At 41.1% G+C, this 18912-nt stretch overlaps 1 protein-coding gene across 3 annotated transcripts in view; it reads right to left on the bottom strand.

The window, feature by feature from the left end:
- The window catches only part of Atg7 (autophagy related 7), a 242774-nt gene that overhangs the window by 215639 nt on the left and 8223 nt on the right, over positions 1-18912 (bottom strand). For all 3 annotated transcript variants that reach the window (XM_027931875.2, XM_027931879.2, XM_027931878.2), the window contains exons 2-3: positions 2069-2238; positions 1431-1485 (exon numbers count right to left, since the gene is read on the bottom strand). In XM_027931875.2, the coding sequence (XP_027787676.1) occupies positions 1431-1485; positions 2069-2216 (203 nt within the window). In that variant the 5' untranslated portion in view covers positions 2217-2238. The remainder of the gene's footprint in view (positions 1-1430; positions 1486-2068; positions 2239-18912) is intronic.

The raw sequence follows: 18912 nt of genomic DNA, 5'->3' as shown, positions 1-18912 counted from the left end.
CTTCTTTAATCTTCCATAATCTTAAAGCCCCTCAACATGGTTATGCTTCTAACCACACCCCTCCCCCGTACTAATTTTTTGTGTAAACTTTGAGAAAATGAATTCACAAGGACCACAAATGCTTTCATCCACAAACCTAAGGACCCTTGTACTGAACTCTGACCTCTGGACTTCTGACATCATTGATCTTCTTCTCCTTCATCAAAGCCCTTCCTCCTTTGGTTTCTATAGGACTTTTCATTTTTCAGACTGCCCTATGACAATCCATTTCCCAGTTTTGCATCCTCTAAATCAGGGCCACTCACTGCTCAGACCCTCTGTTCTTCTCATCCACTGCTCTCTTTCCTGCAAATGGCCTCATAGCTTTTTCTGCATGGATGACCACCACACCAACTACTCACCCCTCTCTTGGACTCAGTCCATTCTGACATTTCTGGGGGACACTGTCACTCAAACTCAACATGTTCTAAGCCAAAACTGCTACAATTCAGAAATACGCTTCTGAATACATTTTAGTTTTCCCCTCACCCTTGCTCCCGGCCCCCCCGAGTCCTGGGGATGGAACCCAGGGCCTCGTACATGCTACACAAGTGCTCTCTCACTGAGAGCAACACAAGTGCTCTGTCACTGTGCTTTCTAAATTTAGCTAGCTGTGACTTTTTGACCCATTTTATCTTTTGACCCACAGTCTCTTCATCTGAAAAAGTGAAAAATACATGCTACACAAGTGCTCTCTCACTGAGAGCAACACAAGTGCTCTGTCACTGTGCTTTCTAAATTTAGCTAGCTGTGACTTTTTGACCCATTTTATCTTTTGACCCACAGTCTCTTCATCTGAAAAAGTGAAAAATCACACTTGGCAGATCTGAAAGGATTAAGTTTATAGAAATGCCTAGCCAGTTAAGTGTTCAGTATATGCCTCTCTTCTCTCCAGCAACTCCCCTAGTTGCCAAGTGGATTTTAAAAAAGAAATATATCTGCATATTCTTTGAACATTCCCATAATGTCTTGCACAGTGGCTCCTATACCAATCTGGCTTAATAAACATTCATTGATCAATGCATATGCTACTAAAGGAGTAAGTCAAGAGAATAAAGAATCATAAAATATAAGCTACAATCAAAATCAGGAGGGATGTTCGCTAAGTCTCAATCTAGATGGTAGCTGGGTCCTATAAGGCTCTGAAAAATATTAATTTTTTTTCTGCTGAAAAAATGAACCATTGACACCTAAAAAAAAAATATTTAAAAATGAACCAGAAAGTCCTAATCATCTAGCACTTATCTTAACAGGAGGCACAAGGGAACCTGAGGCCCTGGCTCTGCTCCCCAGACCCTCTCCAGCTTCTCCTGTGGTCCACCTCTGAGGGAGGTGAGAATGCTCACTCCTTTCCAAGAACAGCTCTTTAGATTGTGAAAATAAATACTCACATGTCGAAAGCACTGAACTCCAATGTTAAGCGAGCTGGCAGTCCCGCAGAATCACCTGAACAGAAGAATGATTGCATCTTCAATAACAAGTCAGAAACAGTAGCATTCATAACAAAAATATTTGCAATCGTTTTGTTCTCTTTGTTGATGGAGCTCCAAGGGCACCATCCAATCCCTGCTTATCTGTGACACACAGATAATGTCTGTATGGATAATGGCAGAACGTGACAGGGATTTTGTGAGGGATTTGCCAAAATTATAAGAAGGACTCCTGGGGGGAAAAATATTTTGGATCTCTTCTTTCCATAAAACTAATTAATCAGTATTCAGATTAATAACTTGCATTTTACTATTCTATTTCTTTTCCCCAGAACAAGAGAAAAGAAAAAGGAACATGGGTCGAAAGTCAGAAAGGAAAAAAGAAAGTGAAGAGCACTGAATATAAAAGAAATGGGAGTTCCTTTCTAAAGGAAGCTGAGGGCTGGGGTGTAGCTCAGTGGTTGAGTGCATGTATAGCATGTGCAAGGCCTAGGTCCACAAAAATAATAAATAAATAGATAAATAAGTAATCTGGTACTATACTAGAGGACAGAGAGGATCCAGAAGATGATAGGAGAGGCAGTTTATTACCACCTTACCATTGTAATAATAACCCTTAATGTCCTTGGGGGCTTCATCTAGTCGATATTCATTCAACTTCTTCTGGGTCAACTCGTGCCAAAAGCCAACGTCTAAGGCACTGCTGAAGGGGGCAAACTGCAATTTGAAGAGTCCAGGATCCCCCATAGCTGCTGCTCTTAATTGGTGCCTATTAAGAAACACAATAGAATACAGTGAAATAACATTCCAAAACAAAACCCATAAGAAAAAAAAAAAAATTTGTAATAAAGCTTAATTCAAACAAACAAAAAGGAGAGGTACATGAACCATCTTACAACTTGACTTTTTAAAAACTTTGGTAAAACACATTCAACATGTCATCTGCCCTTTTAACCATTTTGAAGTTTCAATTTGGTAGCATGAAGCATATTCAGATGCAAAACCAACCTCCAGAATCTCTCCACCTTGCAAAAGTGGAACTCTGTACCCTTTACATAATTTCATTTTCCCAGGCCGACACCCGCCATTCTTTTTTCTTTCCCTATGAGTTTGATGATCTTAAACACCCACATGTAACTGGAACATATGAGGTTTGTGTTTTTATGACTGGCTTATTTTACTGAACACAGAACCTTGAAAACTATCCTAGTGGGGAAGTCCTGGAGAGCCAAATTGTATTGTTACATTGTATGCATGTGCTAAAAATGTAACAAATCCCAAAGTTGTGTATACTTAGAATGTACCAATAAAACAAAATAACATGGGGGGGGGGGGGGTGGAGTAAACTATCCTAATTTCCTGTGTTGTCAAGTTTGGTCTCCTCATGACATGACTTTCCAAAATAACCCTTTCTAACCTTAATTTTATTTTTGCAGTGCAAAGGATGGGCCCCAGGCCTCACACATGCCAGACAGGTGCTCTACCACTGGGCTAAAAATCCAGTCCCTGGTCTTAACTTTGGTGCATCTTCCTTTCACATCAGTCAGTCTGAGTGATGATGCACTAGTGTTTACTCCTTCTTCTACATGGTTAAGATCTCAGAAGTTACCGGCATGGTGGCGCGCACCTGCTATCCCAGCAATTCAGGAGGCTCAGGCAGCAGGACCGGGAGTTCAAAGCGAGCCTTAGCAAAAATGAGGCACTAAGCAACTCAATAAGACCTGTTTCTAAATAAAATACAAAATAGGGCTGGAGATGTGGCTAAGTGGTTAAGTGTCCCTGAGTTTAATCTCCAATTACCCCCCTCTAAAAAAAGATCTCAGAAGTTCATCACCATCCATGTGGTCCTAACAAACTCTACAAGTACAAAATCCAAAGTTCAGCCAGTTAGAAACACAACAATTCAACTGTGGAAATTCTGTCTGAGTACTGCATTGTCCTCCCCAGCCGAGGAGAATACAAGGCAAATTTCTCATTACTTCCTATGCCCTTAATTTCTTTGAAATTTCATGTTTGCTCCCTTACATGCATGGCAACTTTGCATTTTACACTATGGTATAGATTTGAAAACTTCATCCCCCCCCAAATAAATGTGACCATCCTGGCAATTGGGCTTGTGTCCTTTGCACACTCAGGAAACACACATTGTGATATGAGAAGCTCAAAACAAGAGGACCCTGGAAGTCTAATGAGTTCAGCATAAGCGTTATTTCATTCAGGGTGTTTCTGACAGTCTGTGAGAATACCTTTCAATTACCATAACACAAAACCATATCTTTTTTTTTTTTTCAACACAATATAATTTTTATTATAGTGTGTTGCCGCAGTCTGGCTGGGCACAAATCACGAGCCACTGAAGCAGGAACAAACTTTATTTTTAAACTGCAGGAAAACACTTCACACAGCTCCCGGGGAATCCTCCCGAACGCCCCACGAGGCTTGTCCAGGAACCCCCAGCCGGAACTATCTCTCCCGGAAATCCCTCCTCCTGCACTTCCCCAACCAATGGGAACTCTCGGGGAATCCCCGGAAATCCCCACGAGAACTCCAAAATAGTGCGAGAACTCAAAAGTTGCGGCAGAGGCGGACAGGCAGAGGCGCCTGTCAATCAATACTGTTGGCAAAATGCCAGGGGCCATACAGACTCAGCCGTGGCTCTCAGCATCTCCCCCTTTTTGTTTAATTAAACAACAAGCAATGTGGCTTAGGGACCGTGCCTGTTAGGCAGTCCAATTCAACATATGGTCCTTACCCGTCATCGGATGAACTGACCTCTAGGCGTCAGCCTCCTGTCTTAGGTTGGTACCACTGCAATTGGATCATACCCGTCACTGACTACCGGTCCAGCATACAGCCATACTTGTGGATAGGTCTATGCACCAGTGGGGGGGTGAGGTTCTTTGCCTCACCTCTGTTGGCCCCCAAATTTGGCCTTGGTGCCAGTGGGGGAGTGAGGTTCTTTGCCTCACCTCTGTAATCGCTGATAACGCCAAGGTCGCGGGTTCGTTCCCCGTACGGGCCACCAAATGCCGCAGTCTGGCTGGGCACAAATCACGAGCCACTGAAGCAGGAACAAACTTTATTTTTAAACTGCAGGAAAACACTTCACACAGCTCCCGGGGAATCCTCCCGAACGCCCCACGAGGCTTGTCCAGGAACCCCCAGCCGGAACTATCTCCCCCGGAAATCCCTCCTCCTGCACTTCCCCAACCAATGGGAACTCTCGGGGAATCCCCGGAAATCCCCACGAGAACTCCAAAATAGTGCGAGAACTCAAAAGTTGCGGCAGAGGCGGACAGGCAGAGGCGCCTGTCAATCAATACTGTTGGCAAAATGCCAGGGGCCATACAGACTCAGCCGTGGCTCTCAGCAGTGTGTGACTACAATTATTCTTTTTTTTTGTTCTGATAAGAGATTTCTCTTACTGCACCCAATATATAAATTAAACATTAGCATCAGTATGTATATATAGTAAACACACACACACACATTGTAAATAGGATTTGGTACTGTCTGCAGCTTTAAGAGCCCACTGTGGGCCTTGGAATAGATCCCCTATGGATGAGGTGGGACACCTATACTGCTTCCTGGGACATTCAGGTACCTTATAACAAAATATTCTTGATTGATTTCTACCATCTCATATAACATCATTGCCATGTATTTATTTCACTTATTCCTAATCTGTAAATACCCAGTACATTTTTTGACATTAAGACTTGATTCACTAAATCAACGAAGAATTAAAGATGAAATATTTAGCTTTACCTTCATTCCTTCCTTCTCTAATGCTTTTTCTTTCTTTATTTATTTTTTATTTTTTTTTTAAATTTTTTATTGTGGGTTGTTCAAAACATTACAAATTTCTTGACATATCATATTCCACACTTTGATTCAAGTGGGTTATGAACTCCCACCTTCACCCCATACACAGATTGCAGAATCACATCAGTTACACATCCATTGATTTACATATTGCCGTACTAGTGTCTGTTGTGCTCCGCTGCCTTTCCCATCCTCCACCCTCCCCTCTCCCCTCCCCCCCTCCTCTCTAAGTACAGCATCCCTTTATGTTCAAAACTCTAGAAAAACTAGGGATAACAGGAACATACCTCAATATTGTAAAAGCAATCTATGCTAAGCCTCAGGCTAGCATCATTCTGAATGGAGAAAAACTGAAGGCATTCCCTCTAAAATCTGGAACAAGACAGGGATGCCCTCTCTCTCCACTTCTGTTCAACATAGTTCTCGAAACACTGGCCAGAGCAATTAGACAGACGAAAGAAATTAAAGGCATAAAAATAGGAAAAGAAGAACTTAAATTATCACTATTTGCAGATGATATGATTCTATACCTAGCAGACCCAAAAGGCTCTACAAAGAAACTATTAGAGCTAATAAATGAATTCAGCAAAGTGGCAGGATATAAAATCAACACACATAAATCAAAGGCATTCCTGTATATCAGCGACAAATCCTCTGAAATGGAAATGAGGACAACCACTCCATTCACAATATCTTCAAAAAAAATAAAATACTTGGGAATCAACCTAACAAAAGAGGTGAAAGACTTATACAATGAAAACTACAGAACCCTAAAGAGAGAAATAGAAGAAGATCTTAGAAGATGGAAAAATATACCCTGTTCATGGATAGGCAGAACTAACATCATCAAAATGGCGATATTACCAAAAGTTCTCTATAGGTTTAATGCAATGCCAATCAAAATCCCAATGGCATTTCTTGTAGAAATAGAGAAAGCAATCATGAAATTCATATGGAAAAATAAAAGACCCAGAATAGCAAAAACAATGCTAAGCAGGAAGTGTGAATCAGGCGGTATAGCGATACCAGACTTCAAACTATACTACAGAGCAATAGTAACAAAAACAGCATGGTACTGGTACCAAAACAGGCGGGTGGACCAATGGTACAGAATAGAGGACACAGAAACCAATCCACAAAACTACAACTATCTTATATTTGATAAAGGGGCTAAAAGCATGCAATGGAGGAAGGATAGCATCTTCAACAAATGGTGCTGGGAAAACTGGAAATCCATATGCATCAAAATGAAACTGAATCCCTTTCTCTCGCCATGCACAAAAGTGAATTCAAAATGGATCAAGGAGCTTGATATCAAATCAGAGACACGCCGTCTGATAGAAGAAAAAGTTGGCTACGATCTACAGTCGGTGGAGTCGGGCTCCAAATTCCTCAATAGGACACCCATAGCACAAAAGTTAATAACTAGAATCAACAAAGGGGACTTACTCAAACTAAAAAGTTTTTTCTCAGCAAAAGAAACAATAAGAGAGGTAAATAGGGAGCCTACACCCTGGGAACAAATCTTTACTCCTCACACTTCAGATAGAGCCCTAATATCCAGAGTATACAAAGAACTCAAAAAATTAGACAACAAGAGAACAAACAACCCAATCAACAAATGGGCCAAGGACCTGAACAGACACTTCTCAGAGGAGGACATACAGTCAATCAACAAGTACATGAAAAAATGCTCAACATCTCTAGCTGTCAGAGAAATGCAAATCAAAACCACCCTAAGATACCATCTCACTCCAGTAAGATTGGCAGCCATTATGAAGTCAAACAACAACAAGTGCTGGCGAGGATGTGGGGAAAAGGGTACACTTGTACATTGCTGGTGGGACTGCAGATTGGTGCAGCCAATTTGGAAAGCAGTATGGAGAGTTCTTAGAAAGCTGGGAATGGAGCCACCATTTGACCCAGCTATTCCCCTTCTTGGTCTATTCCCTAAAGACCTAAAAAGAGCATGCTACAGGGACACTGCTACATCGATGTTCATAGCAGCACAGTTCACAATAGCAAGACTGTGGAACCAACCTAGATGCCCTTCAATAGACGAATGGATAAAAAAAATGTGGCATTTATACACAATGGAGTATTACTCTGCATTTAAAAATGACAAAATCATAGAATTTACAAGGAAATGGATGGCATTAGAGCAGATTATGCTAAGTGAAGCTAGCCAATCCCTAAAAAACAAATGCCAAATGTCTTCTTTGATATAAGGAGAGTAACTAAGATCAGAGTAGAGACGAAGAGCAGGAGAAGAAGATTAACATTTAACAGGGATGAGAGGTGGGAGGGAAAGGGAGAGAGAAGGGAAATTGCATGGTAATGGAAGGAGACCCTCAGGGTTATACAAAACCATATCTTAATGCTCTCTGTACCAAAGGAAAAAAATGAAAATAACTCAGCAACAGTCCTGTTTGCCAAAGAGATTTCTGTCTATGCCCTAGATATGAGTATTTTCAGTGAACTTGTTCAAATCTCTTGAATTAAACTTATCTACCTTCACATACTACGCTGGGGATGGAACCCAGAGACTCAGAAATGCTAAACAGTGCTCTACCACTTAGCCACATCCCCAAGCTAAATCAATCAAAGTTAAATCAATTTTTGGGTAACCAACAACGGGTTTGGACAATTAATTTAACTTTGCTAGTTCCCTTTGAGTTAATTCCAATATCAGGCTATAAGATTTCATTATTTTTCAGGGTCTTCTGTCTGAGAGTACATTGATTTCCTAATTTTTCACTTAGCTACACAGTTATATATGAATATTGGGTTTTATGTGCCAGAGCTGACAGCTCCACTTTTAAATAGCCTTTGTGAATTACAGAAAAAGAAACAAGTACTATATATGCTTTACAGGCTAGAAAACTAAATTTTCTAACATCACTTACATCTGAAAATGTTTTATTTAAAATCTGTTTTGAATTAATCACCTTCTATGGACTGATCTTTATGTGGACAAAATTTAAACAAGAAAAAACTTACAATTTGAAAATTAATCAGCCATTGTTTTTCTTTAATAGTAGGTCAGGCAATGTCATAATGAATGTTCAAAACTAATTCCTTTATATGCAAGCAAAAACATATTTTCCAACTTTTAAAATGGCATGAAGGTTTGGGGGTGTAGTCCAGTAGAAGAACATAAGCTTAGCACACAGGGCCCTGGGTTTGAAGCTCAGCGCACATACAAAATAAAAAAATTTAAAAAGCAATAAAAAAATCAGTCTGATTCTGTCAATAATCATCAACTACTGTGGAAAACCTAATCAATCAACTACCCATCATGCCTTTCTAGGACTGACTGTGTTGCTTGCATTTAAGCAGAATCCTGAGGTAATTATAAAGAATAAAATGTAGGTTTTCTTGGACTTCTAAGTTAGTGAGGACCTTAATATCTTTTGATATATTTTTGAAGATACATTTTAGATAATAACTAAGAGACTTAAAATAGATTTTATCATGCTTCTTCAAGGCTAGCCCATGTCCAACAAAATAGTTATATTTTATCCAAAATGTAAAATATAGCATTCAGTATTCTTTATGCAATTCATAATAAAGGCTCTAGTTTGAGGAGGTAAGAACGTGTCTTGACTGTGATCTGAGGCATAATTCAGTAGGAATTATCCAATATGTGGCATGTTAGCTAAAAAATGGTATTTGCTTTGTTAATAAGCATGGTCAAAGGGCATGAGTCCTGGTTTCTGCCATCTTGTTAGGAAAGATGTCATAAGAGTGCTATAATAAATGTTCAGTAAATTCATCAAACTCACAATGTCAGTAAATAGATGAAATCTTATTAGTAAGTTTATTTGTTTTAAAACTGTATGTATAAAATAAAAAATTTCCGTGCTAGTGGTCTCTGTAAAACTCTCTGACTTTGTTACTATAATAGTTAACTCCAATAAAACTACCAAATATTAAAAAGACAGTTCATATCCAGAGAGGTTTTGCCAAAGTTGTGTGACAAGATTAGCATACAGCTTTCAGCCCAGCATGGAGGTACACGCCTGTAATCGCAGTGACACAGGAGACTGAGGCAGGGCAATACAAAGTTTGAGGACAGCCTTAGCAACTTGTCTAGACAGAGTCTTAAAAAATAAAAAGGGGGCTGGGGATGTGGCTCAAGCGATAGCGCACTTGCCTGGCATGCACACGGCGCTGGTTTCGATCCTCAGCACCACATACAAATAAACATGTTGTGTCCGCCAAAAACTAAAAAATAAATATTAAAAAAAATTCTCTCTCTCTTCAAAAAAATAAATTTAAAAAATTAAAAAATAAAAATAAAAAGGGCTGGGGATGTAGTTCAGTGGTAGAGTATCACACAATTCCCCAGTACTACAAAATAGACAGTAGATAGATCCATCTTTCAGTTTTCCAACTTTATTGGATTTTAGAATCAACGATAAGGAGCTTTGATGTAACTATATAATAAAATGCAACACTAGTGCTTTACATAAAAAGTCAAGATGGTTATATGAGTTTGGGGCAGGACCACAAGAAAGGCTCTGTGAAGGAGTTAGACTAAGAGAAAGTTGAAAAGAATGGTAAGGACAAGGACAGTGGGTAGAGAGTGGAAGGGACAAGATGATCAGAGGAACTATCCTGGTACAAAGGGGAACAGGAGTGTTTGTCCTGAGTGGAGGGTTTATCCTAAGCAAGAGCAGCACTCACAAAGTTAAATGGGTCACATGAGTGACCACACAGGGAGAAGCTGCATATGTGAGGCTGAAGAATTCTGCAAGGGAAGACAGTGGCAGCTCTGTATGAGACTATGACACAATTCAGCAGTAACAAAGAGGCTTTGAAGGAAGCAGAGAGGGAAATCAGGCAAAGAGTTTAAGAATCTATAAGGATCCAGATTAGAGCAGAAGTGAGACTGTGAAGGAGGGGCTTGTCCTTGGGGATGCAGAAAACAAAGGGTGACCAAATTTAGCATCTTGGTGGATTCAAGGAATGATGGGGAGGAAAAAGCCCTTGGAGGTATCAAGATTCCAATGGCTATAAGAATGAAGCCCAGTGAAAGAAAGGACACTTGAAGGGCAGGGCCATGCTCAGAAGGAAAGGAATAACAACACATGAAGGAATTTTCAGCCCCATACAATGGCAGGGCAACTTGAAGCTGATCCAAGGAAACCGAGGTGAGCTTGGGAAGGTGGGTCCTGAGATAATAGGATGGATGCTGAGATAACAACTAAGGTGGGTAAGAAACACCAGCTCCTAGGAAGAAAAGCCCCAGACCAACTAAGTCCTACAGAAAGTCCACAGTCAGGAAGTAAGAAACAGAACCAGTAAAACAAACAGGGACAGCAGCAGCAGCTGATAGGCCAGAAAGGTCCATCTACGTATCAGCTCAAAGCAATAAAAAAACTTTGAAGATAATAATGATGAAAAGATGCTAGAAGTCAAAGAAAATGTCCAGTTAATGCCACTGGATTTTAATGTTTAAAAGGAGCTCAGTGGTGGTTCTATAAAGTGCAATTTGATAGAAAACTGCTAAAAAAAGAACGGATTGTAAAGGCAGGATCACAGCAGGGAAGTGACTGTGTCCCAAGCAAGTCCCAGGGGGGGGGCAGGTTAGTTTGCTGCTGGATTCCTCCTAGGCAGCTGTTCTCCCACAGGCTCAATTTTGTTTTGTACATTTAAAAATATGCTTTGGCAACAGAAGTCCGATTGTGGATGAATGAAAAATATGTAAATTTGGGGGCTTACTAAACTCAGAAAAACAAAAAGAAAACAAGAGATGGTAGTAATCATGATGAAATATTTTCTATAGCATTGATAAGCCTTATTGATCACAAAGGTAGCCATCATTGTCCCTAAAATTCTCTGCTTTCCAATACTGTTTATGGCATCAGGCACCAGACAATGTCTGGCCCGGGCTTTCAAGCCCACCTTGAGGGCCTCTTAATAATGAGGATGCTTGGACCTGCCACTCTTCCTATTGAAGGGAGAAGGGACAGAGAAGGAACAGGAGCTTACCAGTCTCACCAGTGCCCCAGGAGATGCTGGTTTATGTCTGGTACTCCCTTGATGCCCTCAAGTCATTGTCATTCCCACTTTTGCAAGCCTCACCTCTAAACTAATCAAATGTACTTAAAAGCACACTCATCCCACAATATTTTTTTTTTTTTTTTTTTTGTCTTTTGGTTGTTTTAAATGGATTTCTACAACTTTACACACTCAGAACCCGCATTTCCTTTTTCCAGATCACTCCTATTTCACTGGTTCCCGGAAGAGCTTGTGCACTGTGACTCCAGCACCTAGTGAGCACCTGGAATCCGCAGCCCACACTTGGAGGAATAGTGTCATAGCTTCCTGCTTTGTTTCCTGGGTCTCAACTCTCTCTCTTTCCTCTCCCTCTCCACAATGCAGCCAGTTTTCTTTCTACTGTCAGTTTCCGCAGGGTTCCATGATCAAGTCCTTTCCTCAGTCTACAAGCATTCTCCAAGGCCAAATCATGCATTTTCTTTTTTTTAAGATATTTTTTTAAAGATGGACACAATATCTGTATTTATTTTATTTATTTTTTATGTGGTGCTAAGGATCAAACCCAGTACTTCTCAAGTGTGAGGCAAGCGCTCTACCACTAAGCTATAACCCCAATCCCGCAAATCATGCATTTTCTACAACAATTTCTAACTATATGCCAATGAATCTCAGGTCTGTATTTCTTCTGACCTCCAAACATACATGTGTTTTTTACAGCCAGGACTTGGATCTCTCAGACATCTCAAAGTCAAGAGATCCAAAACTGACTGCATCTTTTCACAAAATTCTGTCCCTTTTCCTGTATTTCAGAGTTTACTTAAAAGTATTACTGTTTTCTTCTTTCTCACCTGCAAATATAATAGTAATTCCTACAGGCTCAATCTTAAATAATCCTCAGGAATGAGATGAAGTGTAACAGTTTCTGACCATAGGCTAGGAACCGGAACAGAATTCAGTTCTCCCAGAAGCCCCAAGAAATGATAGCTCCAATGTCGTAGAAGAAATGGAAACTTTCAATGTCATAGAGGAAGAAACTGAGGCTCAGAGACATAAGAAACATCACCGAGATGCTACAGCTAGGAAATTGGGAGAATTAGGATTCAAACTCCAGGGCTATTCAACACCCATATTCCTCCTGCAACTTCACACATCCCATATGGTCTGCTTCCTTCTCTCCATTCCCCTGCCACATGCCTGGCTCTATCATTACACACTCAGAGAATTCAGGAACATGCTCACAGATCACTGTCTTTAGTCCCTGTATTCACTACACAAGAAGGCATACTGCCATCAGGAATGATGTACAGCTCGCTCCTGCATTTAAACAAATGAACAGACCCCTCCTGGTCTTACTACACAGAGTACAGGGTGCCACAGCCCTATCTGCTTGTTTCCTGAACTTATGCCTTGGTGGATGTTCCCAGGAAATCCTTACCCTCTCTATCAGGAGAATCCCTCCTCCTCCTCCTAGTCAAGGTCCTTTATGAATTCATCATTAACACTCCCAGCCTGTGGGTATCAATGGTTCACAGTAACAGGTCAAATCTTCCATCATAATATTTACCACCTTGAATTACATTTGCTTTCTGGTAAAACATTTTTGAAACCTTTCAAAATAATGGTAGTAGTAATAACTGTTCTTATTGCATGCTTACTCTGTACCAAGCACTAGGTTAAACATTTTACATACATATCATTCTCATGACCATCTCTAAGTGCTACTTTACAGAAGAGAAAAGGAGGCATTGAGAGGTCAAGTAACTCATTCAAAGTCACACATTCAGGAAGTGGTAGGGCTGAGATTATAAGCCAAGCCCCTGACTTCAAAGTCACTGCTCTCATCTCTAAACTATATTGCTCAGAAGGAAGAAAACTCTTTTCAGAACCTTTATATTGTAACATCAGCCCTAGTTATGCTAAAAAAAAAAAAAAAAACAGTTTTAAAATCATTTGCATGCCAATCTTCTTTCCAAAAGAATTATTTATGCATAACTGCTCTAGATCCAAACATTACCTAAAGTAAGGCTGGCCTGTATGACCTTGGATGGGGTAGGTGAGACTCGCCTTTGCTTAGCTTGGAAAGCTCAAAGATTATTTCTATCATATTTCCACACTGACATATCAGGGAACAACAATGACATAGGCATCAACATAAATGTGCTTCAATTTTATTTCAAACAATTTCCATCACATTCAGGATGCGAACCCAAGAGTCATGCAAGATGGGATTGTGTCACAACCAATTAAAGAGGACAGGCTTTAATGAGGATTCTATACTGTAATGAATGAGAATCCCAGCAGTGCCTGACACCCAACAGTAGCCAAAAACTTCAGACAAGATTAAGCTGAACCAGCAGAGTGAGTGATCATGTAATGCAAACCCCTTGGGGCTAGGTCCACCACCCAAATTTCAGACTTTTATAAAAATAAAACTTGAGTCACACTCAGCAACCTACTTGAGCGGAAACTCAGAAAATGTGCTTTTATGAGCAATTATCAAAGTTTCTGTTTCAATGGACCTAACCTTTCATTAGTGCAGTTCTTTAATGTCAAATTCTTACAAGAAGTGTGAGTGTGGCCTCCTATGAAAGAAGCAAGGGGGTCAAAATTCTGGATGGTAGAGAGATTTCCTGTACTACATGCCCTTTGTGCTTTTCGGTGTTTGTATTGTGTATAAAGAACAACAGTACAGACATAAGTAAAATAATTTTTAAAAACTGTCTTAACCCTATGGCACAGATAACAAGACTTAATACAGTCTGCTCAACTGCTTTGATCCCAGTAAATAACACCTGGGAGATCCTTGATATAAGAATCATGTCTTATTCATCTTTCTTCAGATTAAGCACAGTGACTAGGATATATTAGTTGCTCAATCAGTGTCGACATGAAATACTTCTCTTCCCCTACAAAAGGCCAGTAGGTAAATACTATATAGTAAGGCAGATTTCAGCAGAGTTTAAAAATTACTAATAGTTTGAGTTGTCCAAATAGAAAACAGATTGATCAGAGAGATCATGAATTTTCCATTAGTAGAAGCATTCGAGCATAGATTAGATAGATGATGGCTGGCCAAGTAATATTGTATTAAGGATTACTGTACCAGGCAATCAGATGAGACCAGAGGTTGGCAAGTTTTCCCAAAAAAGGGCCAGATAGCAAACATTTTAAGAACTGCAGGCTACAAACAGTTTTTGTCATACATACTTCTTCTACTTTCTTTCTTTCTTTTTTTTTTTTTTTTTAAACAAGGTTTGAAAAAGGTAAAAACCATTCTTAGCTCATGGACAGCACACAAAGAAAGGCTCAGGCAGGATCTGCTCCTCAGGCTGCAGATTGTCTACCCCTGGATTGAATGATCTTCCAAACTGGTTATTTTTGATGCTTTGAAGGTGCTAATACTGCATTTTGATTTTTAGGAAGACTGAAATTTTGGGCAGGATGTTTTACAGGGTAGAAGAAATTAGCAAGAGCTGCTAAGGATAAAGCAGATTGCAAGGCTGGATTCAATACCACATAAGCTGGTCTATGATTATGCACCTTGTGATGTGGCAAGTACTTCTTCATGGACTGGTTAGTCCAGTCTACACGGAGCACTTTCACACATGCCTTGGTGTCATTAAGCCAAGGAAAATCTTGCCTGATGTTTCATGAAATTCATAACAAACCACAAAGACTGCAATAGCAGCATCCCACATCCTGAGCGAGCATACTGCTACTCCTCCAATGGCTTCCTCCATACTTTCCCCTGGATACTGCTACTGTCTTCCACCTTTTGTGGTCTCCCCCAGTGATACTGCCACTCTGCACCTCTCACCTGATGCTCAGAAAATGCCAAGCTACCCAGTGCTCCTCCAGCACCTGTCCTCTTTCCCTTGCAGTGCTGGGCCCACACCTCCCTCTCTGAGAAGCATCCCTCACCCTGACCCTGTGACTGCCTGGCATCTCAGAGCTCTGGACAGCCTTCACTAGCTCCTCCCACCATCTTCACTCTTCTCCTACTTTTCCCTTGGCAGCGACAGGATACCAGCTCTGGCTCCGAGATTCCTTTGCTTTTGGTACTATTTCACAACTCTCTGCTTCCCCATCTGTCTCCATGGACTGGATCATAAATTCCAAAATTACAGATCCTGACTCGCATTCCCCTCAACACCCCTAATCTCTTGCAGAATGGCTTGCAAATGTTCTTTCTAAGATGCATTCTAGAAACCTTTTCTGAGTGTCTTCCCCAAAGAAGAGAAAGAAATAAGCCCAACTTCCATAACTGGCAGGACAAACTTCAGAAGCTCACTGTTGTGGAATTTAGAGAATAAAGTAAAAAACCCTGAAGGACAAATGGAGATGGGCCACCCAACCCAGAAGGACTCTAAACCTATTGTTGCTTTTTTAGGACTAGATCTTAGAGGATCTCAGATCTTAGAGGACTGAAAACTGATGTACAAAGCAATTTAAATAAAACCTCACCCCACCACATACAAAAATAAATCTCTCTGAAAGTGCTCCCGTGGCTGTGAGTTAAGAATCTATCTTCGGGGCTGGGGATGTGGCTCAAGCGGTAGCGTGCTCGCCTGGCATGCGTGCGGCCCGGGTTCGATCCTTAGCACCACATACAAACAAAGATGTTGTGTCCGCCGAGAACTAAAATAAATAAATAAAGTTTAAAAAAAAAAAAGAGTCTATCTTCACAGTTGCAGAGCAGCTCTCTACAAAAAAATCATCAAGAGTTTGGGGGTGTAGCTCAGTGACAGAGCCCCACCTAGCATGCCTGATGCTCTGATTTTGATTCCCAACACAGAAGAAGAAGGAAAAGGAGAAGGAGGAGGAGAAAGGCAGGCAGGGTCATCAATTTCAAAGGAGGAAAAAAGTGACATTCGTGACAAAATCTGCTAATTAAGACACCACCTAGGGCTAAAGGTGTAGCTCAGTGGCAGACCACATGCTAGCATGTGTGAGACCCTGGGTTCCTGCAACAACAATGAAACACCACCTTCCTGAAGGTATTAAGGTTAACATCAGCAGTAAAGGGAAAAATAAACATTGTGTGCTGACATAAAACGACAAAAAGAACACAGCATCAAATCTGGGTCTCACCAGGAGCAAACATCAGACAAATGCAACCTGAAAACCATTCTACAAAATTACTGGGACTGTTTATTAAGCTTCAAAAGTCTTAAGATCTTAGAAGTCAAGACAAGACATAAGACATGACAGCTTGGGGACGATCCTGGGATGAAGCTCAGCCTCAAGGGGTACTATTGGGATAAAATCTGAATAGAGTCTCTGGGAGAGGGGTAAATGGAGCATCTTATTCTTCTTCTTCTAGGTTTGCAAAATAAAATATTAATGCCAGGTAGAGTGGTGCACATCTGTAATCTTGGTGACTTGGGAAGCTAAGGCAGATGGATTGCAAGTTTAATGTAAGCCTCAGCAATGCAGGGAGACCCTGTCTCAAAATAATATATATATGAAGCTGTGGATGTAGCTCAGTGCTTAAATACCTCTGGGTTCAGTTCCTAGTGCCAAAAAAAAAAAAAAAAAGAAAGGAAAAAAAAAGTTAAAAATAAAAAGAGCTAGAGGAATAGGTCAGTGGAAATGAACCCCTGGATTCAACCTCTGGTACCACAAAATAAACAAAAATATTGAGAATATTTTAGCACCGGAGCACACAGCTTTATGCTACAACAGGCAAAACCAACCAATGTGACATAAGCTGGAACATTCTTTCAGGGTGGGGTGGGGCAGCTGACTGGGAAAGGGAGTCAGAAAGCTTTCTGGTGAGTTGAAGAATTCTAGAACTTGAGCTGGGTGGTGCTTACAAGGCATATACTCATGTAAACAACCATGAGTGATATACTTTAGATCAGTTCCCTTTACTTCATGTATGTTATACCTCAATTAAAGAGCAGAACAAAAATCCCTTATGTTCAATCTAAAGAATTTCTACAAAGAAACTTCAGGTGCCGTATTCACTCAGGAGACAACAGATGACCTACTTAAATGTAGCTTTTGTGAAAAGAAATTCATTGCTGTAAATAAGGAGCCTCTGTGAAATATCATTTCCATAACGTTTTCTGGCATTTTCTTATTAATGATGCTGAAGATGGAAGTATTTTGGCTCAGCTGCTTATAAAATTAATTGAAGCAGAAGTGTTTCCTGGGGTGAGGTAGCCCAACCACTCTCCCACCGCAGGGGTCTAACAGGATTGGCCACGGCAAATATCAAGCTAGTGTAGGACTGTTAGAAATGAAGACATCAGAGTGATAGAGAATAAACAACAATCAGAGGGAAAAACCAAAGACAAAAAAAAAGCCCTGTCTTTAGGGGAAATAGACCCTCAAAGGGACAGCAGATAAACAGACCAACCTAACCATGCTGAGAATTCTCTCGCTGTCATTTTCTTGTGTTTTGGAGTTTCTGTCAGCATTGGAAAAGCAAGGGAATTTTTGAGGGTTGGAGAAAGAAACACTAACAGCAGAGGTACCATATAAAGGGTGGAAATCTGGTCTTGAATCACAGAAAGACAAGTATGGATTTCAGCTCTACTCATAGCTGGCTGAGAAGCCTGGACCAGGAGCCTGCATCCCCCTGCACCTTCATTTGCTCATCCGTCAAATATGACGTTGTCCCTAACCCAGAATGGCACTGGGACATGAGTGTCATCTCGGCTATAGTGCTGAGCGCACAGTAGGCAGTCGACAAAGGGCAGCTGCTATTCATTTTTCTTGTCACTTCCCCTTAGCAGCCAACAAACGCGGCTCCCCTTCCCAGTGTTCACTATGAAAACTTCCTCTGCCTAAAATATGCCTGAAGTTGCTCCTCCCTGAAAGGGGTGCTGCAAACAGCAGACAATGCATTAAAACAAGGCCCCCCATTGCTGACAGCAGGTCCTCAAGAGAAGGCCAAAGGAGCAAGTTCCAGGGGTCAGGAGCACTCTTGTGTTCAATTTCTCTGGGACCACGTGGGGGCATTCACTTAGCAGAAGTGCCAGAATAGTGGCAATTTGGCCCTGAAGCACCTTCTCTGGGCCCAAATGGAGCAGAGAGAGCAGGCTTCTAGCCTCATTTTCCCAGCTGAAGGGCCATGAGCTCAGGCAGCATTAAAAGAAGCACCAAACCACATGCCCCAAGTCCTGCTGACACACAGAGTGTCCTCAGCTGCTTGTGTGTAAAAAGTGGAGGGACAATGGCCAGGAGTGGGGAGAAGGTGCTTTTGCACAGGGCAACAATGCACATTCTGTAGACAAACCTCTGCAACTTCCAAAGCTTTGGAAATCATGTGCAAGTCTGTGAATGATAGAGGTTTAAAGAGCTTCCTCTTCTAGGAGGGCAAGTTCCTAAGCCAAATAAATGTGTCCAGAAGACATCAAGACCCCAAAGTGGTTTTCTTTGTGACTTTAATAAAAAGAGATTCATTGCTGTAAATAAGAAGCCTCTGTCAGGTGACTTCCGTGGTAACAGGCAATCACGCTGGCAATTAGAACAGCTGCTACGAAGGACAGGTAGAGGCCCTCGCCTCCCACTGAGCCACCTCTAGCCCTACAGTTCTGACATCTGCTCCTCCACAGGTCAGTCATGGGAACAGACATCCAGGTACTTCCGCACTGCTTTCCTC

This window comes from Marmota flaviventris, chromosome 20 (genome assembly GCF_047511675.1).
Source record: "Marmota flaviventris isolate mMarFla1 chromosome 20, mMarFla1.hap1, whole genome shotgun sequence".
NCBI classification, from domain to species: Eukaryota; Metazoa; Chordata; class Mammalia; order Rodentia; family Sciuridae; genus Marmota; species Marmota flaviventris.
Note: the sequence above shows the minus strand (reverse complement) of the source record. Positions and strands in the feature narration are given on the sequence as shown.